Raw genomic sequence first — 26,644 nt, forward strand, 5'->3', positions numbered from 1 at the left:
TCCAGGAAGCAATGTCCACAGCTCAGGATCTTACCATCCTATGGACAGAGGAAAGCTTGGGTCACCGCGTACTGCCCTGACCCATAAAAGGACAGCAATGACAGAATCAGCTTCCTAGGTCCATCTAGGCCCTTCTCTGCTAGAACACTAGGCTCTGTTCTCTCATCTTCCTAGTCCTGGTGTAGGTAGGAGCTGGGCAGACAATAGGTGAAGTGAACACTTTTGGGTAACTCTGGCAGAAGACTCCCAAATTTGAGGCAAATGATCTCCATCCATCTTCCTTTTAGTCCTTTTATGGCTTTGTTTCCTGTCAAGCCTATACTCGACAACACTAAAAAAGGTACTGAAGCTATACCTAAGGAAGATACTGATACCTCCCCACAGAGTTTCTTATGCATCATTCCACCCATCCCAAGACTTCAGAAGGAACATAGTAACTGTGCAGTAGATCTCTGTGCAACAGCAAATGACTTCCTCCTGTTTCCCTCTGTTTCCCTGGCTACAATTTATTGTTTCTAGGGTAGAAATTTGATCAGAGGTGGGTCAATAAGAGATTTAGTTTACTATGGATTGCTCCTCTGAAAGCTGCTCTGCAGAGATAGAAGAAAATAAATGTATAACGAGACTTACATTAATTTCTGGTTTCATTTTTGTTTGAGGCTGGTTGTACTTAAATTCTGTGAAATACCTCACTATTCTCAAACGTTATGTGACACCTGCCCCACCCCCCAAAAAAGAGAAAGAAATCAGTTAGACAGTCAAGTGTGGTGGCACAGAACTGTAATCCAGCTACTCAGAAGGTTGAGGCAGGAGGACCCAAGTTTGAGGCCAGCCTGTGCAACTTAGCAGGAACCTGCCTCAAAATTAAGACAAACATACAAAACAAAACAAAGGGCTGTTGATGTAGCACAGCGGTAGAGGGCTTGTCTAGCATGTGTGTGGACTTGGGTTCTATTCCTGGTACTGGGGTTAGGGGGAACAGGGAAGGAAGGGGAAAGGAGAAAAGAGGAGGTGGTAAAGGAGGAAAGGGAAAGAGAGAAAGAGAACAAAGAAAGAATGAGTGAACAAGTTGCATTTCTAATACTTGCCGCCAAAGAGTGCAAACATTAAAAGGATTGAGAATGCTTCAAATAAGTCCCAGATAACAGAGCTGTGAGGGGTAGAGAATGGCTGGAGGGAGTGGAAGAACAAACTTTCTCCTTGGACAGCATCTTACTGTTCCTTCATCAAGTAGCTGAACTTCTCTCGAGCCAGATCCAGTATCCCATCAACCTCATTCTTGGAACGTTTGAAGTTCTCAATGCTGAACGCGTAGACTGTCACCTCTAGGATGCCCAGATTCAAACACCAGCGCAGAGTCTGAGAGGGGAGAAGGCAAACAGCTGGGTACAAGGAGAGTGGGAAGGAAATAAAGAGATTCTTTTACCCTATTCAGAGTTGGAGGTGGAAAACTGACTTTTTTCCTACCTGAACTTGGGAAAAAGCTAGGATCGTATCAGTGCTTATATCAGAATATTTAACTAAATAGGCAGAAATTGAAAAAGGTGATTTCAGTGAATACCACTACACTGATTCCACTGTGGTTTATAGGAAAGAACTCTTCACTAAGAACATAAAGACTCAGGTTTTAGCCCGATTCCATCACATATGTGTTATGGAACAGGAGGTAAATCATTTAACCTCTTGGGGCCTAAGTCTCCTTCTCACAACCCATCTCTCATTAAGTGGCTAACAAACAATATAAAAATACAAGATATTATTAAAGCAGCACTGCATTTTTCTTGTAGACTACGAGGCTGGTAAGTCTTTTTTTTTGAGTAGGAAAAATTTATTGAGAGAAAGATAGCTTCTGTCTAAAAGAGACAGAAGAGGGACCAGAAAGTGGGTTGCCTGTTTGTTTTTTGAGACAGGGTCTCACTGTGCAGTTCAGGTTGACCTCCAATCCATGGTGGTCCTCCTGCCTCAGCCTCCCAAGTGATGGAATTACAAGCATGTGTCACTACACCCAGCTTTGAGGGTGATAAGAATAAAAGCAACAACTGGATTGGACAGCCGTGTATATAGTCAGTAAAGCTTTTTCTCATACATTATTTCTCTTGATTTTTCAACCACTTAAAAGTGACATTATTGTTTTCATGTCTACTTTACAAATAATAAAACAGGCTCTGAGAGTTGAAAGAATCATGCCAAAAGTCTGTAACTCTACTATATGATTTCATTATATGAAGTTTAAAACAGGAAAAGCAAATCTACGTTACAGAAATCAGAACAGTGGTTGCTTGGTGAGTGGAGGAAGCAGAACAGGGGTTGACCTGGAAGGTGCACAAAGGAACTTATAGAATGGTTCAATATCTTCACATGAGTATAGGTTAGATAAATGAACACAAATGCCACAACTTCAAATCTGTATGAAATTGTACTTCAACTTAAAATGAGGTGAAACTTGGGCTAAGCATGTAGCTCACTGGTAGAGGGCTTGCCTAGCCTGCGTGAGGCCTTGGGTTTGATCCCAGCCCCACTCTTAACAACAACAACAACGACAACAACAACAAAAAGAAGCTCATACTTAGTTTTTTGGGGTTGCTCTAACCTGATACCACTAAAGTTAGGTAGAAAAGTTGCAAGTGAAAATAACAATGTTAAGGTGGGGAATGAAGGCTGAAGTTAGAGGACAAAAGATATTCAAATAGAACAAAAGAATCAAAACTTCAGAGCTACCCCTCTAATCCCTTAAGAGACGCATATGTATGCAAACAAGTCCACTAATACCTTAGGAAAATACCAGTAAGAACCTGACACTTAAAATAGTTTGTGGGGGAGAGAATGGGACGGGTGGTTGAGATAGGGTCTCACTATGTAGTCTAGGCTGGCCCTGACATCCCTATGCAGCCCAGCTTAGCCTCGAATTTGTGATCATTCTGCCTCATCATCTAGAGTAGTAAGATTACAGATATGTCACCATACTTGGCTTAAGCTCAGACTCTACAGATCTTGTAAGGGAGCTTCCCTGAATGGTACATCTGGATCAGAACCCACTGCTCCTAACAAGAGTTTAATTTTTTTGAGCACTTAAGGTTTAGGTCAAACCCTATACCAAATGTTTTCCATGATATCATCATGCTTGATCTTCACATTAATCTCTTAAAGTACAGATTGGTATCACTGTACTAGATGAAGAAACTGATGCAAAAGAAAGCTGCATAAATTGCTATACTCCATAGAGGCAGGAAGTGGCAGGGCAAGAGTGCTAATAAGTTCTTTTTTTTGATACAGGAATCGAACTCGGGACCTTGCGCTTGTGAGGCAGATGGTGGCACCACTGAGCTAAATCCCCAGCCCAAGTTCATTTTCTTTACAAAACATGAATAACTATGTCCAAGCCGGGTATGGTGGCATACAGTTGTAATACTAGCACTCAGGAGGCTGAAGCAGGAGGATCACTGTGAGTTGGAGACCAGCCTAGTGAATTTAAGGCCTACAAAGCAAGATCATGTCTCAAAAAAACAAAAAAAAAAGGGGGATGGGTAGTGGCACTGCCGCTACTTGGCAAGCAAAAGGTCCTGAGTTCAATCCTCAGTACCAAAAACAAAACAATAAAATACTTTATCTATATTAGTGAGTTCTGAGTGACTCCAGAACTTAAGCTACTAAGTGCTAGGCAAAACTGCCTCTTAGTTACAAAAGAGAGCCAGGTATGGTAGTGCACATCTGTAATTCCAACATTCAGGAGGCTGAAGCAGGAGATCACTGAGAGCCAGATGGGGCTACATACTGAGTTTGAGGCCAACCTGAACGATACAATAAGACCCTGTCTCAAAAAAACAAACAAACCAAACAAAACCAAACAAAACAAAACAAAAGGAAAAAGAGAAAATCAGAAGCCAGAAGTCAATAAACCTGTAGATTTCTGCAGTGTGCTAAAGAGAAGCTGTCTTCCAACTGCTTAGGGTAAAAAAATATTACTGCCATGTAATCAGGGCAGGTTCTTCTTCTCCTGCCTACAGGCTATAGACCTTAGTTCCATTCTTCTTAAAAGTTATTTTCATAAAGGGCTAGGGGTGTAGCTCTTGGTAGAGTGAGTACTTAGCACACATGAATACTTGGGCTCACTCAATCCCTAGCACCAGAAGAAAAGTTAGTATAAACTGCGTGTCATGGTGAAAGCCCACAATCTCAGCATTCTGGGAGGATGAGGCAGTAGGATCACAAATTCAACTACCATGGGTAACAGTGATTTAGTAAGATCTTGTCCATAAATAAATAAACAAACAAATATCTGGAATAGTTCAGTGCAAAGGCCCTGGGTTCAATCCCTAGTAGAAGAAAAAAAAAGCTTCACAAATACTGTCATATTCCATTCTCATTGTTAAATGTAACGCTTCCCAATATCAAATATGCACTGAAATCATCAAATGTTCATGACCTTTATGTAGACTGAAGTCCCAGTTGTCCTGGCACTTTGCCCAATTTAGCACCAAAAGGCATCCTGAGAAACTTCTCAGCCTGGGCAAAGTAGGATGGGTAGGCACTCAATTTTTGTTCCAGAAGTACCACTTCTAAAAATTTATCCTACTGCAAACATATACTAATAAAAAAAATAAAAAATTATCTTATATCAGCATTATTCATGACATCTATTTATAATGTCCCATATCAGCTGAGCTGCTAAACATTATGTCATATTCCCATTATAAAATCTGTAGTTAGAAAAGCTGTAGATTGGGCCAGGGATTTAGCTCACTAGTTCTGCCGTCTGCCTTGCAAGCACAAGGACCTGAGTTCAATTCCTGATACCAAGAAAAAAAAAAAAAGCTATAGATCAACTTAGAAAAATAGCTGCCAAAATGTCAAATAGTTATTTGAGTTACAGAGGCGATTCTATAAATGTTGTTATGTAGGACATACTCTATGTACTGAATGAGGTACAGAATAATAACTAATGATTTATTAAGGTAAAATGAGCTGGCAATTTTGTTATTTTAATATTTTGTGATGATTCACTGGACAGTTGTTTTTATTAATGTCAATATGGGATCAATACTTAACAAGCCAGCAATAAAACAGAGGAACAGCTATTAAAAAAACATTTTCAAACCACAGCAAACTTGGGGCCTCATTTCTAGCCGTAATTCAATTCTCCACAGATTGTTCACTTTGGATTCTGCCACTTTACCAGCCAACTCACACTCACCTCAGCCAGCTTGTTGAAGCCCTTGGAGTGGCCCTCTTGCCGTTCCACCTGACATTTTTTGGCATAGCGACGGTTCCCATCCATTATGAATGCAATGTGTTTGGGCATTGGGCCTGCCTGTAGAATAAGAAGATAAATAATGAGCCAACATACTCTTCAGGGATGGGGGGGAAACACATCAAACTGACAGGTTTGAGCTATAGGGTAAAAACCTGAGGAAAGAAATTGGATATTTTACACTTTTAGCTCAACACACTTTAACATTAAAGACTTTATTTTCATTTATGTTCATTGAGCACCACTACATGTCTAATACCATGGTGGGCTTTTTATACTTCATCTTATCATGCAACTCTATAAATTAAAGAATACTATCCTTATTTGTATGTGAAAAATGTGCTGCAGAGAGATCAAATGACTTATGGTCATGCATCTTAAGAAAAAACAAAGCAAGGACTCAAACTGAGGTCTGCCTGTCCAGAGTTCATCTCTTGCTCTTTTTGTTTTGAGACAAGCTCCCAGTATGTAGTTTAAACTGGCCTCGAACTCACTATCTAGCTCTGGGTTGCCTTGAACTTGTGGTGATCTTTCTGCCTCAGCCCCCCGAATGCTGGTATTACAGGCATGTGCCACCATACCTAGCCAGAGTTCATCTTTTAATACACTCCCCCCCCACTTAATTTTTTTGAGACAGGATCTCACTGTGTAGTTCAGACTGGCCTTGAACTCACTATATGTAGCCTACACTGGTCTTGAACTTCTGCTGAACCTACTGCCTCAGCTTTTCAGGTACTCGGATGACACATACGCACCACCACACCCAACAATAATGTGCTCTTTACTACCATCTTGGTTTCATGAGGCTCTAACAAGAAGAACTAGGAAGAATACTGATTGGTGTTCAATCAAGTGAAGAAGGCATCTTCCACATGAAAGAGGCACCAAGCCAGAAACAATGGCATATGCCTGTAGTACCAGCTACTTGGGGGCCTGAGCAGCATTGCTTGAGCTAGGAGTTAGACAGACCCTACCAAAAAAAAGAAAAAAGTGGGGGGGCACTCACTGTCTAGCTCTAGCCACACAAGTTGGGGCTCAATATTGTTCTGACTTTTTTCGTTTGTTTTGTCTTGTTTTTTTGAGACAGGGTCTCACTATGTAGTTGAGACTGACCTAGAACTCACTATGTAGCCCAGGCTGGTCTCAAACTCACAGCGATCCTCCTGCCTCAGCCTCCGAAGTGCTGGGATTACAGGCATGCGCCACTACTGTTCTGATTTTCTAATTATACAAGAAACCAAACATCAGAATTTTTTTTAAAAACTGAGAGGTTTAGTGGCACACATCTGTAGTCTTAGCTACTTGGCATGCTGAAATAGGAGGGTCACTTGAGCCCAAAAATTCAATGTCAAAAGCCATTTCAAAACAAACAAAAGACAGTTAAAATTCCTTATCTGGTACAGTGCAGTTCTGGGTTGTCTATTACAGCAAAAACTTGTCTTTAGTATGTCTTCCCTCACCTCGAGGGGCTAATCACTGATTGTTTTCCCAACCCTCTCTAACATTTCCTACTTTTGTCTTCCACATGAAGCCTTTTCAAAAATAAAACAGAGGGTCGGGTATTCAGCTCAGTAGTTCCGTGGACTGCCTCGCAAGAGCAACATCCCAAGTTTGGTCCCCCGTACCAAAAGCAAAACAAACAAACAAACAAACAAAAACAACAAAGCTGGACACTTGCCTAGCACATGGGTACAATCCCCCTCTCCCACACACACAAAAGAGCTGCTTGACAATGCGGTTGCTTGACATTAGTGGTTTATATGTAAGTTTAATTTCATCCTCTCACCAACTTTATAGTCGTTAAAAGTCACATGGTTAGTAAATAATAGGTATTTCACCCATGGTTGGCTGCCTCCAGTGCCCAAACTGCTAACCAGTGTGCTGTACTGCCACATCAAAGAAAGATTATTCTATCTAAACCCAGTAAATAATAGGTATTTCACCCATGGTTGGCTGCCTCCAGTGCCCAAACTGCTAACCAGTGTGCTGTACTGCCACATCAAAGAAAGATTATTCTATCTAAACCCAGGAGACAGTCCTAGGAACAGTGGGTCAAAGTTCCAAGGAAATAAATTTCAGTTCACTAGAAGGAAAATGTCAGTTGGAACAATAACGTACGAGAAACGTAGATCTGAAAGTTACCTCACAATTCTAAGACTAGTTCTTGCTAAATTCCACTCGGCATAATTGATTGCTCAACTTAATAACAGGTTTTGATAAAAAAAAAAAAATTACCCAACTGACCAAAAAGGACAGCTGGTGCTCTGGGGCTGCTGCTCACCTTTAGGATGTTGGCACAGAATCGCTCCCAAAGTGATAGCTCTCCTTCCTTGATCCATGACATAATTCTTGCTCCGTCAGATCACCCCAGAACAAGATACCAGCCAGATAACCTTTGAAAAGAAGGTAGAAAATAATAAAACATCCGTGCTTGCAATAAGCTACAGCTGACTCCTAGAGTTTCGCCTGGACTGCGGAAAGCAGCCAGAATTAGAATCCAAAGACACTGGTCGAAGCCGCTAGTCTTACCACCCAGGGCAGTGCAGGCCAAACGTACCTTTGGGACCAAAAAAAAAAAAAAAAAAAAAAAAAAAAAAATCTTCGCTTCGTTCTAACTTAGTTTCTTTTCTTCCTGATCTGAACTGACTTCTTAACATTTAAGTCTGCTTCCAGCCACATCACGGTGCCTAGTTCTTGAGCATTCTCCGCATCTTCCCTCTCAAACTTCCCCAAGCCATTTCACATTATGCGTCCCCAGTCACTAGTCCCTTCAGCCGTCGCACCCGTGACATCATACCTTATTGGTCTCGTAGTTATTTTTAGTTTTACTTTTATCTCTCCCGCAGCTACTTCCCCGCTCTGTCACCTCTCTTGTGCACTCGGGTCTAGCACCTGGGTAGGTAGCTCTGCCTGACGTATTCCAACTGCTCCTGAATGCCGACACTTCCTCACTACTTGGCAAAGGAAAAAATACGTCATCTTTAAGCGCTGGAACAGGCTCCCTTTCGTCATCAGTGGGCGGAGCCCCACTCTGCGCCTGCGGGCGAGGTTAGGGAAGCGACTGCAGCGTTCAGTGTCAGCCGTTCGCGCATGCTCCTGCGGGGTGTGGGCGGGGCCCCGGGGGAAGTAGAGCTCACGTGACAGAGCAGGGGGCTGGCCGCGTCCAAACTTTGGGGAATTGAGTGAGAAAGGCGGGGTCTAGCCCATAAGGTGAGCGGGAGGCTCTCTGGAAATTATGGTCAGAAATTGAGGGGTTTCTCTGCTGCTGACGGTACTCAGCAAAGAAACGGGGTAAGGTGTTCAGCCAGTCGGCCTTTACTTTGGAAGCCGACGAAAAAGTGGGTTTATTTAGGAGTCCTGCTACGATTTAGCCTTAAAATTTGGTGGATTTAATCGCGTACTGAAGACGTTCCTAGCTCTAGTCAATCTTACACTCTCAGTATCAAGCCGGATTTTGACTCCAGATTCCCAGGACCTACCTAAAGCAACTCAAAACAGCAGGGTGGGGTGTATAAAAAGCTGTGCTCTAAGAATGACTTCTAGGTTCAATCCCAGTACTGCTAATTGAAATAAGCTAAAGGCTAGCAGGATGCGATGAAGCAAGTCGTTATCTCAGCTATTCGGGAGTCTAAGGCAGGATTGAGTTCCAGCCCAGTGTGGGCAATTCAGCGAAGCCTCTCAAAATAAGGGACTAGGGATGTAGCTTCCTATTGAGTACTATCACTAAGAAAAAACACAAACAAAAAGAATACACCAGGCCATAATTGACCAAAATAGAAAAATCAAGGGTATTAGCTTTGTACCAAACCTCGCTGAACTTTTAGGCATTGACAGAAGGAATTGGTAGTTCATTCTCTCAAAATTGAAAAAAACAAAAAAGTTTTCTTTTAAAGGATAAAACAACTTCCATCTGAATAATTTCAACAAACCTTGTTTCACCTCACTTGCCTTGCAGTTTCGAACAGGATAAGGAATGGATGTTGCAACGGCACTCCCTGATGTCTTCCTCTTTCTGATGAAAAGGTTATTTTTAAAGGCGTGTAGCTCAGTAGACTGCCTAGTGTGCAAGAGGCTCGGTGTTTCAACTTCCCCATGGGAATGGGAATACCAACAGGCATGTTTAGAGAGCCCTTGGAGATGAGTAACTCACCCATCCTCTCTGCCTTGTGAAATGGGAATTGTTTCAGCCTAGCAGTTACTTCGATTTTGCAAGTCCTTTAACTTAAGCCCATTGGTACCTTGATGACCTGTGAGCTTGTCAGCTTTGACTTTTGGTTTACTTAGTTAAGGATCCACAAACCTGGACAGGAGGCATGAAATTTCTAACCCTTTCTCTGGTAGGTTTGCCATTAGATTTAATCCTGTGTGTTCCCTCTTTCTTGGTTTCCCTCAAATGAGTTATTTTCCCTTGAGGAGAGACAGATGCTTAAGAATTCAATATTCATTAGAATGCTAGCAAACTTTGGCCCCCCCAAAATGTTGGTTTATAGTTAGTGAATCACTTTTGGCCTCAACTTCTTCAATTCTGAATCGTACTTTCCTTCTTAGGTGCTGCAAGGGGTTAATTAATTAAGACTTGTAAAGGGCTTTGAGGAGAAGTAGACAAAGTACTATTAGGGTCTCATGCCCCAAGCCATGGCCCCATCCTTTCATCCCAGCCAGTGGTATAGGCAACCCCATTCTTATGCATGCCAGGACTCTTAATCCCCTCTTGAATGTGGCAGCTTCTAAGGAGAGGACAAGAGGCCTTAACTAGAAACAAAAATCCACTGTAATGAGGTGCTATGAGGACTGAACTTTTTAAAAGATTCACTCCTAACAAAGTGGTGAACGGAAAAAACTTAATGGTTCTTCCACGACTTCTGGGTACCAGTCCAAGAAGGTGGGAGTTATGGGAGGGAAAAACACCCAAAATAATCTGACAATGCGAACCATCTTAGTACCAATAAGACTTTTTATTCATGGTATTTTCCTGGGGAAAGGAGAAGGGAAGGAAGAGTCAGCACACGTGTTACAAAATGATTAGAAAAGAGGATAGGAAGTAAGTGTACCAGGGTACAGCAAAATCAGCCATCAAATAGACACCCCAGCGATGGGTCACCAAAGCCCAAGGGGGCTCAGTTCTGGAAGTTCAGGAATGACGTGAAGGGTTCAGGGAAAGAACAGACAGGTACATACTTTCCCACCCTCCCCCCTCCATCCCTCTCCATAAATTCAAGATTTCACACAAAGCTTTGGTTTCTAGCAGTAAACATGGAGTTACATTCGTCTGTCTCCTATTAAACAATCTTGAGGCCACTTTGACATAAGTTTCTTACACCTGCATAAAAGTTCCTGAGTGACTTGAATATACATTCATACTCCCTTTTCCTGGTCTCCTGACCCCACTCTCATACAGAAGGCCCCAAGGCCCCCACTTCCTTCTCCCTAGGATCACAAACTGAGTAGGTTTGATCCACCCATACAGCAGGTGTTTGGCATGAATGGTATCATATAACCGTCTTCACTCAGGAGGCTGGAACGGGGTAGGGGCTCCTTGCTCCTTCAGGATTTCTGCATAAGTCACTTAAAGAGTTGCAGAGATGATACTCCAAGAATTAAACAGGTATGTGTGTGGGTGTGCAGGTTTTCTTTAGGTGGGGGAGAAGGTAGGAGTCAAGTTTTTAGGACAGATTTGGTCCCAAATAGGAAACAAGGAAAAGGGGGACGACAAAAGAAAAGATGGTTCAAGATCCCCACTTCAAAAAGAGCCTCCCCCAACTTATTTTTGAGATCCTTTTGCCTGGTGCAGAACCTTCTGTCAAAGATGCTTTGGCTATTTTTTCTCAATACAAAAAATTTTGTAAACAATAAAACCCCAAAAGAACATGGAGAAAAGACCAACACATATTTACACAAACTAGGCCACCTAGCAATCACCAACTCAGAGACTCAGTAAAGTCCTACAAAGCCCAGACAAATATAATAATTAGGAGGGGGGCAACATTTGGGGGAGACAAGAAACCAGGATCAGACACACACTACCCAATGCGTTCTATTGCATTTGTCCCGTCTCAACACAGTGAGGTAGGTTTGCAGTGATCTCACAGCATGTAAACGAAACCCCCCTTTTCCCTTTTAGCTACCAAGACACTATTAGTCACTACTGCAGCAGGGCAGGACACTGGCTCCTGGCACCACAAAGAGGCTTTCTCTTATGGGTCTCCCTGGAAGCCAATAATGTTGAATGGGTCAGAATTGTAGTCCTTGCTTTGTAGTGCCATTCCTACACAGCACAGAATGGGTACAAAGGTACTGGTCTTAAAACTCAGCCTTACCAACTCACTGTTTTTTTTTATACAAACACACACACACACACACACCCTGTTGTGCATTGTAGAGCTAGGCTTATCTAAGGAAGGATAGATCAGATATGTAAAGCAAGCCCCATGCCCTAGGATTAGACAACCATCACCTCACCTAACCTTGGCTTCCTCTCTGGGCCTTTTACCTGGCCCAGCCCCTCCTAACTTCTCTGCACCACCTTTTCCTGTTTAGACTAATTTTCAGTCTTCCAGTAGAAGATCAAGTTGTGGGACAAACCCTTTAAAACCTAGTCTCCTATGAAACATTTTCAAGATGGAGGGGGTTTCAAGAGGGTACTGTGGCAGAAGACTCGGCTCTAATTGGCAGAAATGAGGTAGTTCACTTCGATAGGCTATGCACTCCAAATGTTTGCTCTCGATAGTGATAAAAACAAAAAGTGTTCCTGCTGTGCAGACCTGGAGCTGCTGCCGACTTATCCCTGAGATTGTTCATGTACCTGAGAATACAGTGCAGGAATGAGGGCCTTAGATTAAAATATACAAAAATACAAAGCCAGAATATTTATATTAAGAAAAAAAAGTTAAAATGCACAAGATACGTCATTCGCACACAGTGCAGTTGGCATCCTGGAGAAAGTGGGACCCAAGGTGCAGTCATCTAAAGGAGCAAATAAATAAAATCACATTGGCCCAGAAAGGGGTGGGAGTGAGTGAGGAGCGGCAGATTGCACCTATTCTCCCAACCACCCTTTTTGCCTGTCATCATAACCCATTGCTTGGAATAGTTCTCAGCACCACACCCCAAGATTGGGTTATGAGGAAAGAAGATGCTAAAAAACCCCGCGTTGCTCCTGAGATTCCCTCCCAGAGGATGTAGTAGCTTGTGGGTTGGGTCCATTAATGTGATCTTATACTTAACTGATTCACCCTGGGAAGGGAAGTATTATTACATATCCTTCTTTAAAAGGAAAACAACTTCCCTATCCTTTTGGGGTTAAAACCTCAGAAAAAGCACGGAGGTTCTAGGGTGGCTCTCCCAAAGCCCTCACTTTTACTTGGATAGAGCATGGTTGGAGTTCCTTTGCTTCACCCCTTCCCCCCACTGAAGGAAGATGGAGTGATGCTGGGAACCCCGGCCTGAGATACATGGCAGTGCCAGCTACCCCAACCCACCCTTATCCCCACTTTCTCCACTCTGCCGATTGATGCCTGCTCCTTGAAACTTTCTGATAACAAAGAATATCCCCCACCCATGGTGCTCAATTTTGGGCCTCCGGAAGCAGGGCAGGGCTGTTGATCTCTTCTTCTTCCTCTCGGAAGTAGGCTGGCTTCCCCTGGGAGCTCGGAGCCTGCTGGGCCTTCAGTGGACACGAGGCCACCATATGGTTAATGCTTTGGCAGAAGTGGCACTTCTTAGGCTGGGGTGGCAGCTTGCATTCCTTGGCATGATGGTCCAGACCACCACAGTTGTAGCACCTGATATGAAGCACAATTGTAAAAGTGAGAGAAAGGTGTGAAAAAAAGTCAGAAGCCTCCCCCAAAGGAGGACACCTGAGCTCTTGTCCAGGCTTGTCACTAAACTCGCCTCCCTTCCCAGCGACTAATTTCCCCACTTATAAATGGAAGAATGTGGACTAGAAGATCTCTTCAGATTCATGTCAACAAAAAACACCAGGGTACTGGGCCGGGGATTTAGCTCAGTGGTTCCGCCTTGCAAGCTCAAGGACCCGAGTTCGATCCCCTTACCAAAAACAAACAAAAACCAGAGTACCAAGAATAGAGTCACTGGCTTGGACTGTGAACTAGAACATGGGACAGTTAAGTCTACCATAGTCTTAATAAAGAAAATAATTTGAAAGCTAAATTATATATCTGCTCAGAGCTGAGAGGTTTTAAATCCACTGGCACAACTGCAGATGTCAACCGAGACCTGCTAAGGAAGCAGCAGACACACAGGTACCATCCTGTCCCATCGCTCATATCTAGTCCCTTCTCACATCATCATGAGTGATAAATGCCTTACCCTTCACTGAACAGTAGTGGCCACAGCCTCACGAAGCAGAGTGAGCTGCACCTCAATCCTGTAGATGCTGCCAAGGACCACAGACTTCATCTTATCTCCAGTAACCTAGCCCAAGTGCCAGATTAGGAGAGCTTTCCCCATCCTCAGAACATTCCCTGCCCAGCAGCCTACAGAAACTGTGGTCGAAGCCATACCTGTCTCCTCTGGACCTGCGCTTCTGCGTGCTCTTCCCTTTGGGCCGCCTCTCGCTCCCAATACAGAACACCCCACCAGGGCCAGTGACACGGATGGATTCCAGGCCTTTGGCAGACTTTTTAAAGGTGAACTCCACTGCCTCACCCTCCTTCAGGCTCCGGAAGCCCTCCATGTGCAGCTTACTCTGGCAAAGAGAAATATAGCAAATGTTACCATGTTCCCATCATACCAAAAAACAAAAATGCACAAACCTGTTCCTACAAGGTAGAAAAGCACGGGTGACAGTACTCACACTTTATCAGCATGTAAACTAGGAATTTCAAGATCACTAATCAACAAACATTTATATCATCAGGGCTAGGAATGTAGCTCCTGCCTCGCAAGGCCAAGGTCCTAGGTTCGATCCCGGGGGGAGGCGGGGAGATGATGATGATGATGGATTTACACAACATTAACAAGTTTATGATGACACAAACAGATGCCCAAACATTTTTTTGGTAGCTATTCAGGTTTAAAATTAAAAGAACAAAGACATTCCTATACGTATTTGTAAGAAATCGATAAATTATAAAATAAAAAGCTCAATACTACACAGCCCTCAAATACTATGTTCACAAAACTAAAGACCAACTATCTAGAATACCGGTAAAAGGTGAAAGAGTCATATAATCTGAAGAGAAACCAGAGTCAGAATATTGGAAAAAAAAGAAAGAAAATTAAGCAGTACTCGTATCAAAGTATTATAGGATACTTTAGTAAAAAGAAAAGGATGTGAACAATTTAAGAAACAATCGTAATGGCAAAAATCATAATCATAATGGCCAAAACTTAGTGCAAGTTGACAGAGGAAATTGACAGAGCACCCTTGCCAAGTTTAAATGTAGCATCACCGTATCTATAAAGGGACACACAGACGTAGGACACATATCTCCTGAGATGATTGATATAATAAGGTCACATAACTTTAAAAATGCACATCGTAACTCTAACCTTGAGGGATCATTAGACAAATCCAATCTGAAGGACATCTCACGAAGCAGGTCTATATACGTCACAAAAGTCAAGGTCGTGAAGGACAGGACAAATCAGGAAAAAAAAAATGTATGGTTAAATTCAATACAAGACTTCCATCCTGGAACACGGGGAAAAATAGGAAAATTGACAAAATTTGTGTATATAATATAAATATATCAATATCAAATTTCTTGACTGTGGTCATAGCACTGACACTATGTACCTAACCTTGGGAAATACATACTGCAATATTTAAGAGGTAAAAGTGTTAAACTCTGCAACTTATAAAATAAGAGATTAAAAAAAATGATAAAGCATGGAGCAAAAATGTTAATAATTGGTGAATCTGGGTAAATGCTACCTGGGAATGTCTTCTACTATTCTTGTACCTTTTTCTGTTTGAAATTACGTCAAAATAATGTTACAGAAAGTTAAAGACAGCATCACCCAAGCAGGCAGATCAGGGATTAAAATGGAAAGTCAGAGAGAATGAAGAATATTTGGAGAATTATTAGGTGGAAAAAAATAAGACAATAATTTATGCTGAGAAAATGATCCACTTGTAAATATACACATGCAAAACACAATTCAAAAGAAATACCTAAATTTAAGAAGAAAATTGTAAAAGGACAGATTATCAGGCTGACAAATCCGCAGAAAGCTATTATGTTAAGCAAAAAGAATTACATAAGTGGGTAATGTATTTATACATATTTACTGTTGATAAAATGGAAATAAACTTACTAGTTTTTTTTTGTTAAGAAATGGTTAATATATGATATATCCACAATAATGATAGCATACAGGCATTAAAAAATGTATAGTCTTATTCATTGTAACGTTTTGGTATCTCAAATAATGCCTAGCACAATTTTTTATACAAAAGGTAGATTCTGGGTTTTTTTTGTTTCTTCTGAGACAGGGATCTAGCATGGTTGGTTGAACTCACTGGCTCGAGTGATCCTCCTGCCTCAGCATGCTGGACTACAGATTTTGCCCACGACACCTAGCCAACAGAGGTTGCTTTTTTTTTTTCCTTGGTGGTACTAGGGATTGAGCCATGCACATGAGGTAAGTACTCTGCCAGTCACTGAGCTTTACACTCAGCCTCAGGAGTACATAATATAGAAAAATGAAAGTAAAAGTAAAAATTCAGAACCATTTGTATGGAAGAATCCCATTAAAATACCACGTATTTGTATCAAAACTAGGGGGAAAAAAGGGAGTTGCCAAATGTGGTAGCCCCTCCCCTTTTAAAGAGGGAAATATTCATATAGTTAGGTGCGCAGCAAAACCAGGATCAGAAGAACCCAGTGTTCCTGATTTAAAGCTGTCCCTGCCATTCCACTTACTCCATTAGAAGCACATAAATGAAGGGGACAGCATCTTCTCTAGTCCCTCCCCAGAATTATCTTCATTATAGCTTATAGCTTCTACTATTAGAGTAGGACAAAGACATGCGTCTCAAACACATCAGTAAGGAATAGTCGAGGAAAATCGAGTTCAGAGAAGTGAGGGTGATCCCTCTGTACCTACCCAGACCCAACTAGAGGGAACACGAATCAGTAGCACTATTATTTTATGCGGTAGAATTTTTCAAACTAGCACTTAGTGCTGGGATTATAGGCATGCATCAGTGCGCCTGGTTTCAATCATTTTAATTTTTTGTTTTAAAAAGTCAGTTCTCCATTTCCTGGCCATGTGACCTTTGTCCGATTCATCTCTGAGCCTCACACCCTTCAAAGATTAGAAAAACCAAAACAGTGCCTTTCAACCAAACAGGGTCTAATGAAAATTACATGGGCACAGAAATAGTAAGTATATATTGTCCCATCATTCTGCAAAGGCATGTGATCTTCTCAGTCTTTTGGGGGGGCGGGGTTCTGGGGATTTGCTGGGGATTGAACCCAGGGCCTTAACACAAGCTAAGCATGTGCTCTACCTCTGAGCTAGTCACCAACTCCTATATTTGTTTTTATATCCACAGACACATCCAGGGATGTGATGATTCCCCCCTACCCCACCCTGCTGTGCACGGCTCCAACTTGATGTGGGAAAAGGGGCAGAGCATTAAAACAGGAAATAAACCACCAGGCTTGGTGGCACACACCTGTAATCCTAGCACCTGGAAAGCTGAGGCAGGAGGATTTCCTGAGAGTGCAAGGCCAGCCTGGGTTACATAGCCGAGTTCAAGGCCAGGCCAACTATATATAGTGGGACCCAGTCTCAAACAACAACCCCCACAAACAAACCAGGAAATAAAAACACTGCCACAGTGAAAGCACCTTTTCCCCTCCCTGTTGCACAGTAAACATCCCAAATTTAAAGTTACATAGGATTTATCTCTTACTCAATTGGAAGATGGATGCGTGAATTCAGGGAGTGGGGGGAGCTGGAGGAGCAGGCCTAAGAAAGAAGTCTTCTTACCAGACAATTCCAACTTCATCTGGCCTGGGACACCCTCAATTCCAGCTGTGATCCAGCAGATAAGTGATAAGAACAAGGGTTGAGTCCCATGGCCTGTTCCCTCCTTTCTTTACTCATTTATAGAATGCAGTGTATTCTAATTTTATTGTGGGGCTGTGGGTTTTACATGTGAAAAGTCGCTAATACCTCACCTGCCACACACAAATTCTTATCTTCAGGCTGGATGGGAACAAGCTAACAGAACAAAGTGTCAAGAAATTCAGTTAACTGGCTCTATTACTAACCAGCTGTAGAAACTCAGCAAGATAAACCCCCGCTTTGAGCTCCAGTTCCCGGAGAGTAACATCCATTGACAATGTACAGGCTTGTGAGAACAAGGGGTAATGTAAATAGGGACATGCGATATGAAACTGGCCAGTCCTTTCAGGTCTGTCTCACCAAAGGACGTGAAGTCTATTTAGGAGGACCTTTACAGAATATAGAAAAAAAAGAAAAGAAACCCTTTTGCTACCTCCATGTAACTGGCGGGCTAAGATTTAAACTGGTAATCTCTTGGGGTGGCTCCCTGCCCCCCATCCCTGCTCCTTTCCAAGACACATAGTTTAAATTCCTCCCTTATCAGATAGGTAATCAGTGTGCAGCCCCACAGCCAGCCTCTCTGGGACTGCAACTGAAAGAAGCCTGAAATTCTTGTACCACCCCCACTCTACCCTCAACCACACACAAAGCAGGACTGGGCCCCCTCCAGATCCCCTCCAAAAAGAAAAGGGCCTGGGGGGGAGGGGCCTGGCTTGAGCTCCCCCAATAGAGCCCAGCCCCGGGGAACAAAGAGTTGACACTGGTTAGTTCTGGTGGTCAGATTCCTGGAGTTCCAAGGCACAGATCCCCCTGGCATGGCTCTCACCCTCCCCCACATTCAACAGGATCAGTTCCCTCCTTCCTCTGTATGTTGGGGTTATGGTCACGGAGGGAGAGATGGATACAGAAATCCTTGTCTTCTGCGGTCAGTTTTGCTGGGTTTGCCAGTCACTTCTAGCACATCTCCCCTTCTCTGTGGCCTGCCTACCCCGCACCTCCTGGATGTAACAAGTCCCCCTCCCCTCGAGTGACTTCCATCAAGCCCTACACACAGGAGCCTTACTTATTCAGAAAAATGGTTTTAGGAGCCTTACTTATTCAGAAAAATGGTTTTAAAGTGGTAGGGGAGAGGAGGCAGGAATTCTGTCTTCCTTTCCCACTTGGTTCCTTAGGAAGGTAGGTGGCCTGCCTGCCCCCAGGAAGACAGCACTCAGAAAACACTTGTAGCATTTCTTTTACTCATGTCAGGGCAGGACTCTCTAGTATGTAGGCCGGCTGCTGCTATCTGACTTCCTTCCCCCTTCACCCCAATACCTCTTCCCAACATTTGCTTCTACATAAATTTAGGAAAGGTGGACCTTAGGAATGGGAGACTTAAAAGTAAATGCTCTGGTTCTTTCAATTATATGTCCAAGAACAGCATCGTACTTAGTAACAATTATAACAGAATTTCATGATACTCGACCTACTTCATAAGAAACAAAAGTGGGCTTCTTGGCTCTTATGCAACACACAGATTTCAGTTCAAGATTCTCCAATGTATGTCTCTAGCCTCAATTCTAGCATCATACCAATATTCATTGAATAAACTAAGTTCTTTACCACCCAAAACAACTGTTATTGATGCTTACTGCAGGCAAAGCAGTGTCCTAAACACACAGCATGGTATAACTCATTTAACCCTCATATCAAACTTACGTGGTAGGTATTACTATGACCTCCCACCCCATGTTCAGTGCAGGGCACCTTGACCGGTGTTATAGTGATAGGAAAAGAGCCGGGCTGATTACAGTTGGCCTGACTCAATTAAGTCAGCACAACCTCAGATTGCAAGTCACATACAATTTTAAACTCTGTAGACGTAAAAGAAGCACAAATTTTAATGACTCAATCCTGTGGTGTCAGAGCCCTACCTGAGCTTCATTCCTGGAGGTAGGGTTTTGTAGGGGGCTCACATCCAGAGCAGTTTATTTGATGACACCTCAGATTGCAAGTCACATACAATTTTAAACTCTGTAGACGTAAAAAGAAGCACAAATTTTAATGACTCAATCCTGTGGTGTCAGAGCCCTATCTGAGCTTCATTCCTGGAGGTAGGGTTTTGTAGGGGGCTCACATCCAGAGCAGTTTATTTGATGGCATGTGTACCAAGGAGGATGAGAAAGAAGAAGTCCAGAACCAAACACTACTGGAAGCCAACCTCCAACACCTCTCTTGACCAGCAGCCATTGGCTCCTACCTGCAGCTTTCCACCAGATGGTGCTATGCCTCTGCCTGTGTGCGCAAGACAAGCCGGAGGGAGCTAGACCAGGCGGGACTGAGGTTCTGAACTGTGGACACACTTACAGCCTTATCTCCTCAGCTCCTTAGTAGGGTCATCTTGTCCCCTTTACCCTCCCCTGGAGGAGTGGGAGACAGGGTGTTTACTTCCTGCCCTACCCCCAACCACCTTCACACTAGAGGGGTACAGGGTAGGCCTGAAAAGATTCCTGAAGTTTTTTGCCAGAAACCCAGTACCTTGTTCTCTCTCTACAGTCCTCCTTAAACTTTGGTTTCCAGTCTGAATTAAGTAATTCCAACCTGGACTGTGTTAAAAATTATGTACTACTCTCCTCCCCCAACTCCTTCCATCTTCCAGACTGGGACTACTCAGTTGTTTTTCATTCCTGCACAAAGAAGTGAGGTATAAGCTTTACCTAGAGCAGATTCTCCAAAAATCATGGAATTCCAGAGGGGTAGGGAATGTGACTGTTTAGGAATGCCTGAATTGCCCTGGTAAAACTCATTGATAATTCCTCAGAGTGTAGGCAGGTCGGGGTATAGCTCCATGGCAGTAGATAGGTTGCCTAGCCCTAGGTTCCACCCCTGTACTGCCCTCCCCTCCCCCAAAAATCCCTTTATTTTTTTCATTTTAGCACAAGGGCACACTAGAAAACTACCCACACAGCTAAGTTCCCCTCTCCAAAGAGCTTACATATTGTTTAGGAGAGTATAAAACTAACAGCACATCAGTAACTGGACATGAAGAGAAATCAAGTGTAGTGTGGTAAACCAGGTGGAACTATCTGGTCTCCCTCAGCCAGCAGCCCTAACCTAGACCTCAGGAAGTTTCTCTTACTGTCCCTGGCTCATCTCTCTCAATAAAAGCAGCAGACCACATGGCTTCTAAGCAATTTCAGCTTCAATTTCTGTCTCAATATTGGAAAAATTTTCTCTAACCACCAACTTTTATCCAGAAAGCAATTTAACTCATTTGGGTTCTGAGGAGCTATACAATAATGGAAAAACCAGAAATTTTCCTTATTTCCAAATTTCTACAAATCTTAGCAGTTTGGGTTTTGAACCCCAGTAAACACAAGTGAAGCCAAAACTGTTAAATAAATAAATAAAATAAAATCACATTTCTTTTACTTTTGAGACAGGGTCTCACTATGTAGTTCAGACTAGCCTTGAACTCAACTCTGAAGCCCAGGCTGGCCTCGAACTCACAGGGATTTTAGCATTCACCATGAAACTCACAAAAACAGAAGTTTTACCTCTTTCTAGTTCCAGCTTTTACAGAGTAAATTTCTCTACTAGGGGTAACTCTACCTCCCAGGGGACATTTGGCAATTATCTGGAGACATCGTGGTTGTCACTACTCAAGGGCACAACCGGGGAATAGAGGCCAGGAGCACTGCTATACATTCTATAACCCTCCCAGAAAAAGCAATTAACCTGTTCAAAATATGTCAGTAGTGCCAAGATGTAGGCATCTGATTTAGGGGCTAGCAATCTATCATAATTTTAGAATCCCTCTAACTCCAGAGTCAGAGATTTGTAGGTCTAAAGATATGTCACTGAATAAAAGGAGCATTATGGTCAGGGATTTAGCTCAGTGGTTCTACTGCCTGTCTCCCAAGTGCAAGGTGCAGAGTTCGATCCCTGGTACCAAGAAATAAATAAATAAAGGAGTGTTATGGAAATCATTTTGCTTTTTGGGCATTTTCTTTGGGATGGGGTGTGTTTTTTTCTCTACTACCCACTCCTGGGAGGAGTGTAATAAAAATAAATTTTTTTTGGTACCAGGGATAGAACTCAGGACCTTGCGCTTAAGAGGCAGGCGGCCGAACCACTGAGATAAATACCCAGCCCTAGAAGTATAATAAAACTGGAGGGCTCTGAAAAAAAAAGCCCAACTTTGGAAAACAAAAGCAAATATTTTAAAGTTGCTTTTCCCCTTCATCTTTCCTTGGAAAGGGGCCCCCCTCAATGTTATCTTAGGACAATTATCCTACTTACTACCCCACTCCCAGGGTAACCACCACTAGTGACTGAATAAGACATTTTGTTAAAAAATTTTTACCTACTCTACTTCAGGAACACTTTTCTCTCCCAGTAAACTGTTCTTAGAGATTATCCTGCACTTGGGCAATTCTTCTGCCATTAGATTTTAAGTCACTAACCTAACTCACTGCTGAAGTTGGGCGAGGTCCGATCCCAGCTCCAGCCCCATGCTATCTATCACACAAACCAGAACAGTCCTCTGACTAGCTGGATACTGAGGATTAGGGAGACAAGTTCTTAATTCTTTATCCCAGGTCACCTCCTTCCTGGTAAGTTATTTAACTGTGAGTCTCTGGAAATCCCAAAACCATCTAGTGCAGAACGTCTCTACCTGGTCCATCCTCAAAGCCTCTGGTCTCTTGCATGGTATCTAATAGCCAGTTGCCCTGAAACCTAAGGGCAAACTGGCTGAGGCACGGATCACAACTTGCTAAAAAACCTTCCTTGGGATTTCTCTCCAAGGAAGCCCAGAAGATCAGGAGATACATTCCCCTCAGCCCCTTACTACTTGGCAAGCTTTGGAGGGGAGACAAGAAAATGTTGGATCTGACTTTTATTCCAGCCTCCCAAAATTGAGGTAGCTGTTCAGTTGTCTCCTGACTGGGAAAGATTTTAATCTCTTTGTGATTAGATAAGTGGGAGAGTGAGGGAGACTTGCCACCCTGCTGAGGAGGGCCATTCAAAGCTGGTTCCTGTAATAAAGTGATTTAATAGATCTAAAGAGGCCAATTCCCTTCTTTCTCCCACAATTACTTCCTGTGGGTTATCATTCACATATGTAAATGAACAAGGAGGAGAAACTAGTTTGGGGTGGGGGCAAAGACAAGAAGGCTACAAGAGGTAGCTAAGCACACCCATTTTGGCAGAGGTTCTTAGCAGCACAGTGACCCTGTGGTAGTAGTAGTTACTGCCAGGTCCTTATCTCCCTGCATCCTCCTCAGTTTCTCCAGAATCTCTTCGGCTGTGCTCAGACTTCCTTGCAGCCTCCAACCAGTCCACCCAGAATCTCCCTTCCCAACCCCTCCCCCCTCCAGAATGCCATCCCTCAGGCTCCAACCCTTAATCCCCACATCCTCCTTTCCCCTCCCCCATGGCTCCTAAAGCCAACCTCCCAGAAGTAACCCCTCCCTGCCCGGCAGGGGTGTCAACCTACAGAGCCTAGGGTTACATATTTCTTCTTTCCAGGTCCAGCCCTAAGCTACCAAATGTGGAAGCGACACACACAGCAACTTCCTCTACATGATAGGTGGTGGTTCAGGGCCACTGGAATGGTTTTAGGATACTGAGGAAGGGTAAGCCTGGGAGGAGGGAGATTCTAAGTCTCTGGCTACTAGGTTGAGGCTAGGAATGTTAGGATAGCAATCAATGGCTGTCTGGAGCCATAAATGCCAAGCTGAGGAGAATAGGTCCCGAGACCAGCTGCCCTCCACCCCCTGCCCTGCGACACTGAATTTCACCCCCCACTGTGCTGCCCTGGTGTAACTGAGAACTTGGGGTTGCACTGACCCAACTGTGTCCTAGCCTGGCCCAGGAATGTTGAGGCCCGGGCTCCTTCAAAGGTTTTCCTTCCTGGCTAGAATGGGACAGCAAAGTCCCCGGAGCTTAACTGTAAGGAATGCTCTGGTGGCGGTTTCAAGACCTTCGCTGGATCTTTAGGGGATCTGCCAAACCAACACCCCCCAGGCACTGAGTTTTGAGTGACCACCTGGGTGAGATCTGCATTAAACCGGGGACGTAGCTGACTTCTCGGTTTCCTGTCCTTGAGTCCTGGGGCCAGTTCCCGGCACTCTCTCACCCTCTGAGCCTCATTCAGACGTTTTAAAGGCGCTGGGCGCTGTGCCCTGCTCAGGCCCGGCATGTGCTTCCCTGGCCGGGTTGCTCTCCCTCCCCCCACCGGCAAGCACAATACAACCTTAGTTTCTGCCACATGGGGTCACCTCCCTGCCCCCTGCCCCCTTCCCAGGGGAAAGAGGTAACAGACACGTGGTAAGCCGGAGGGGTTCCCGGAAGGGGGAGGGGGTGCTGATAATCAGTCCTGCCTCCCTCTCGCCCCGTAGTAAACAGGGACTCACAACCGGGGTGCCCCGGCAAAGACCGGGACGCCTTGATCTTCAATCAAACAGTCGAGCCCGCTCATCCACCCGTGCATATGTACCCCTAGGCCCCCTTTTCCCCAGCAAAGTTACCAGAATCGGTCTCACCTGGTGCACAAAGACGTCCACCGGGGGGTCGAGCGCGACCCCGGCGCGGGCGGTCATGGACAGGAAGCCGAACCCCATGCGCACGTTGAACCACTTACAGATGCCGGCACCGTGCAGCAGCTGCGGCTCGTCCGCCGCTGGGGCTGCGTCCACCGGCGCCTCCTCAGGCCCCTTCTCTGCAGCCTTGGAGCAGCCACCTGGAGATTGGGAGGGCTGGGCGCTCAGCTGGGGGGTCACGGAATCTTAAGGCCCCCTCAGCGACCGGCCCGGGAGACCTCAGTGTTCAGCCCGTGGGTGGACACCCAGGAGGGAGCAGCCACCCAGCAGCTAGCGAGAAGAAACCTGTCCCGGACGCCGCCCGCACTCCCCGAGCTTACATCGAGGCCAGTGGTGCCCCGAAAGTTTTGCTCCTCTTCCCACAACACGTTGCCGGGGGACAGACGGCCGGACAGGCCCCTCCTCTTCTCTCCCTCCGCCCCCGAAGGCTCGCCGAACACCACTGGGACACCTGGGTTCCTTGGTCCAGATATGGCCCCAGTAAAGAGGCCGCATCGACTTGGGGTCCTGCGGGCAGCCCGGGGGACACTTCCCCACCTCCCTTCTATGTGGCTCCTGGGCGCGCTGCACTTTAAGGTGCCCCCGCTAAGTCCCTAGCTCGAACCTGCAAACTGCTGGTTGGACACCGAGCCCATGGTCGTCGGCTGAGCCCGTGGCCCCGGGCCCTCGGTCGGGCGGCTGCTTGCCCCAGTGAAGTCCGGAGGCAAAGGGGTGGCTCGGAGAAGAGGCTGCTACATCTTCCCCCGCACAATAGCGGTGGGAGGGCCCACGGCTTTTCAAAGGCTCCCAAATTCTAAAAGACAATGACCCAACCCCCCGCGGGCAGCCCCCTCCCCTCCCTCTCCTCTCCCCTCCCTTTCCCTCCGGCTTCGGCCCTCCCCCACCGCTCCGGTCTCTGACACCTCGGGGTGTCCATTCTCAGGACCTTGAGGTTTGACACCCCCTCCACACACACATATCTGGAGATGGGGGTCGTCTACTCCAGAAGTGTTGGGTACCCGGGAATTTGGGATCATGCACTTTAAGGACTCAGTGGGGATCCCCAAAACTGATACAGGTGGGGGACATGGGGGGTAGCTTTAAAACCACGTGACCACACACACACACATACACACACACACACACACACACACACAAAACACAAAACCCCCACCCCCCGTGCAGATAATTATACATTCCAGAGAGTTGGGGGAGGGAGGTGTGAGCCTAGTGGCGCTGGCCAATCAGAGACACAAACCACCTGTCAAGGGAAAAATGGATGAGCCCTCCCCCTCCCCCAGCCCTTCAGCGCCCCTCCCCCCTTCCCCCTCAGGCCTCTGATCTGACCCGGCTGCTTGGCGCTGACCCGCTCTCACCTCCTACCCTCGTGTGCTTAGATAGACCTGGAGTTCTGGACACCAGGAAGCCGGGCATGGGGGAGCTAGAGGCTGGAGACCAGGCCGGACTGATCTATCCTGACCAAGGCGCTGCCTCTGGAAGTCTTCCTGCCTCTGATTACAACTGAATCTCTCTTGTCTCCCGGAGTTTCTGAGTTTTACTGGGTCTTCCCCATCAGAATAGAGAAAGTGCTCCTAAGTGATCTGTATAAAGACTTTCTTCCTTCCAAATCTGTGTCTGAAGTTTAGCCCAGGTAGAGCCTCCTGGGAGAGGAGGCTGGAAGTGCGTCCCCTCTGGCCAGCTGCCCTCTCATCCTGCCCCCACCCCCACCCTGTCCCATAGTGCTGGGAAGACCGGGCGGGTTGGTGGGTGGAGACACTTCCTCCATACTCCCGACACTTCGATTCCCAGACCCTCCTAGTCTCAAAGTCACCATCCTAAAGTGCGGTACCCTCCTGATAGCCGGGTTTGGTGGAGGAACTGAAGCTAGGAGTCTCCTTATTTGAAGACGTAGCCTCCCTTCTAGGAGATAATGAGGGTGGGCTGGGGGTGGCTACTGCCCTGGTCAGAGATGGACAATGGCCCGGGGCTCAGTGCATGGCCCTGGCCCTGCCCCTTCACTTCCGGTGCTCAGTTCAAACTGGACAATGCCAGCTCCGGCCAGTTCCCCTCCCCCACTGCTACAACCCATTTAAAGGGACAGAGCCTGCTTTCGGGGGTATCCGTTTGCTGTGAATTCAGTCTTCTCCACAAGTGTGCAGAACCTCTCGCAGGTCTTACACTGCAGATCTGTGTGTACACGCGCGTGGGCACGTGTCTATTTGGGAAAGAAAGAAAAGGAGGATGAGTAGGGGTAGGATAAAGAAAAATGGGGAGGAGAGCCAGGGACTGTGAAGAGATTATTTCCTCTTTCCTATGGAGTATTATTCACGAGACTAAAACCTGAGTGTCAGCAATAAGAGACAGAACTTTGAGGAGTAAAAAGGACAACAGTGGCCCTTTTGCTACTTAGCCTAGAGAATACATATCATCAAGAAATATCACTAGCAGCGCCCCACAGCCAATTGAGCGCTATAATTTTAGATCTTTCAAGAGTTCTCCGAGTACATCAGCCTAAGCCATTTTATTTACATAATTCTTCCCACGTAATGGTCTTATCTCCGCTGTTAGTACTTCCCTTAAAATACCTTTGTTCCCTGTACCTCTGTTCCAAAAATTCAGGAGCAGGTGACTGAAGTCGGCTGAAGAAAATAAAAAGGAATTGAACGCTCTGGCTTGGCTTGATTCATGATCCAGGGCTGCTGGGGTCTCTGAGTAGGCGTGACATCCTTCGCTGTCCAGGGTGCTGAGCGCGCTGCGCTATCCTCGGTGCTGAACGAAGCCGCGCCGTCTT

At 45.1% G+C, this 26,644-nt stretch overlaps 2 protein-coding genes across 5 annotated transcripts in view; both read right to left on the bottom strand.

The window, feature by feature from the left end:
* The window catches only part of Dhdds (dehydrodolichyl diphosphate synthase subunit), a 31,017-nt gene extending 22,783 nt beyond the window's left edge, over positions 1-8,234 (bottom strand). For 2 of the 3 annotated variants that reach the window (XM_010633113.3, XM_010633098.3), the window contains exons 1-4: positions 8,046-8,234; positions 7,530-7,641; positions 5,192-5,308; positions 1,217-1,359 (exon numbers count right to left, since the gene is read on the bottom strand). In XM_010633113.3, the coding sequence (XP_010631415.1) occupies positions 1,217-1,359; positions 5,192-5,308; positions 7,530-7,592 (323 nt within the window). In that variant the 5' untranslated portion in view covers positions 7,593-7,641; positions 8,046-8,234. Of the gene's footprint in view, positions 1-1,216; positions 1,360-5,191; positions 5,309-7,529; positions 7,642-7,805; positions 7,834-8,045 lie in introns of those variants that run through there. The other variant, XM_010633105.3, reaches the window with a different exon arrangement.
* A 1,989-nt stretch (positions 8,235-10,223) lies between these two features.
* On the bottom strand, positions 10,224-24,587 carry Lin28a (lin-28 homolog A). Of its 2 annotated transcripts, XM_010633138.2 has the most exons (5): positions 24,479-24,587; positions 23,818-24,014; positions 13,771-13,955; positions 12,804-13,029; positions 10,224-12,211 (listed from the first exon to the last, which is right to left on the bottom strand). In XM_010633138.2, the coding sequence occupies exons 1-4, from the start codon at positions 24,507-24,509 to the stop codon at positions 12,813-12,815; spliced, it is 630 nt and encodes a 209-aa protein (XP_010631440.1). In that variant the 5' UTR covers positions 24,510-24,587; the 3' UTR covers positions 10,224-12,211; positions 12,804-12,812. The 2 variants fall into 2 exon arrangements, with proteins under 2 accessions (XP_010631440.1, XP_010631432.1); XM_010633130.2 differs by having other exon boundaries at positions 10,224-13,029.
* Between the last annotated feature and the right edge of the window lie 2,057 nt (positions 24,588-26,644).

This window comes from Fukomys damarensis, unplaced genomic scaffold, assembly GCF_012274545.1.
Source record: "Fukomys damarensis isolate Sample0158 unplaced genomic scaffold, DMR_v1.0_HiC HiC_scaffold_23, whole genome shotgun sequence".
Lineage (NCBI taxonomy): Eukaryota > Metazoa > Chordata > Mammalia > Rodentia > Bathyergidae > Fukomys > Fukomys damarensis.

What these genes read in the sequence shown, in the direction of transcription:
- Lin28a (XM_010633138.2), bottom strand. Translation starts at nt 24,509, where the DNA reads ATGGGCTCGGTGTCCAACCAGCAGTTTGCAG. An exon ending in GTCCAACCAGCAGTTTGCAG is followed by an intron (nt 24,015 to 24,478) that starts GTTCGAGCTAGG and finishes CCCAATCTCCAG; the next exon opens with GTGGCTGCTCCAAGGCTGCA. An exon ending in TGGACGTCTTTGTGCACCAG is followed by an intron (nt 13,956 to 23,817) that starts GTGAGACCGATT and finishes TCTCTTTGCCAG; the next exon opens with AGTAAGCTGCACATGGAGGG.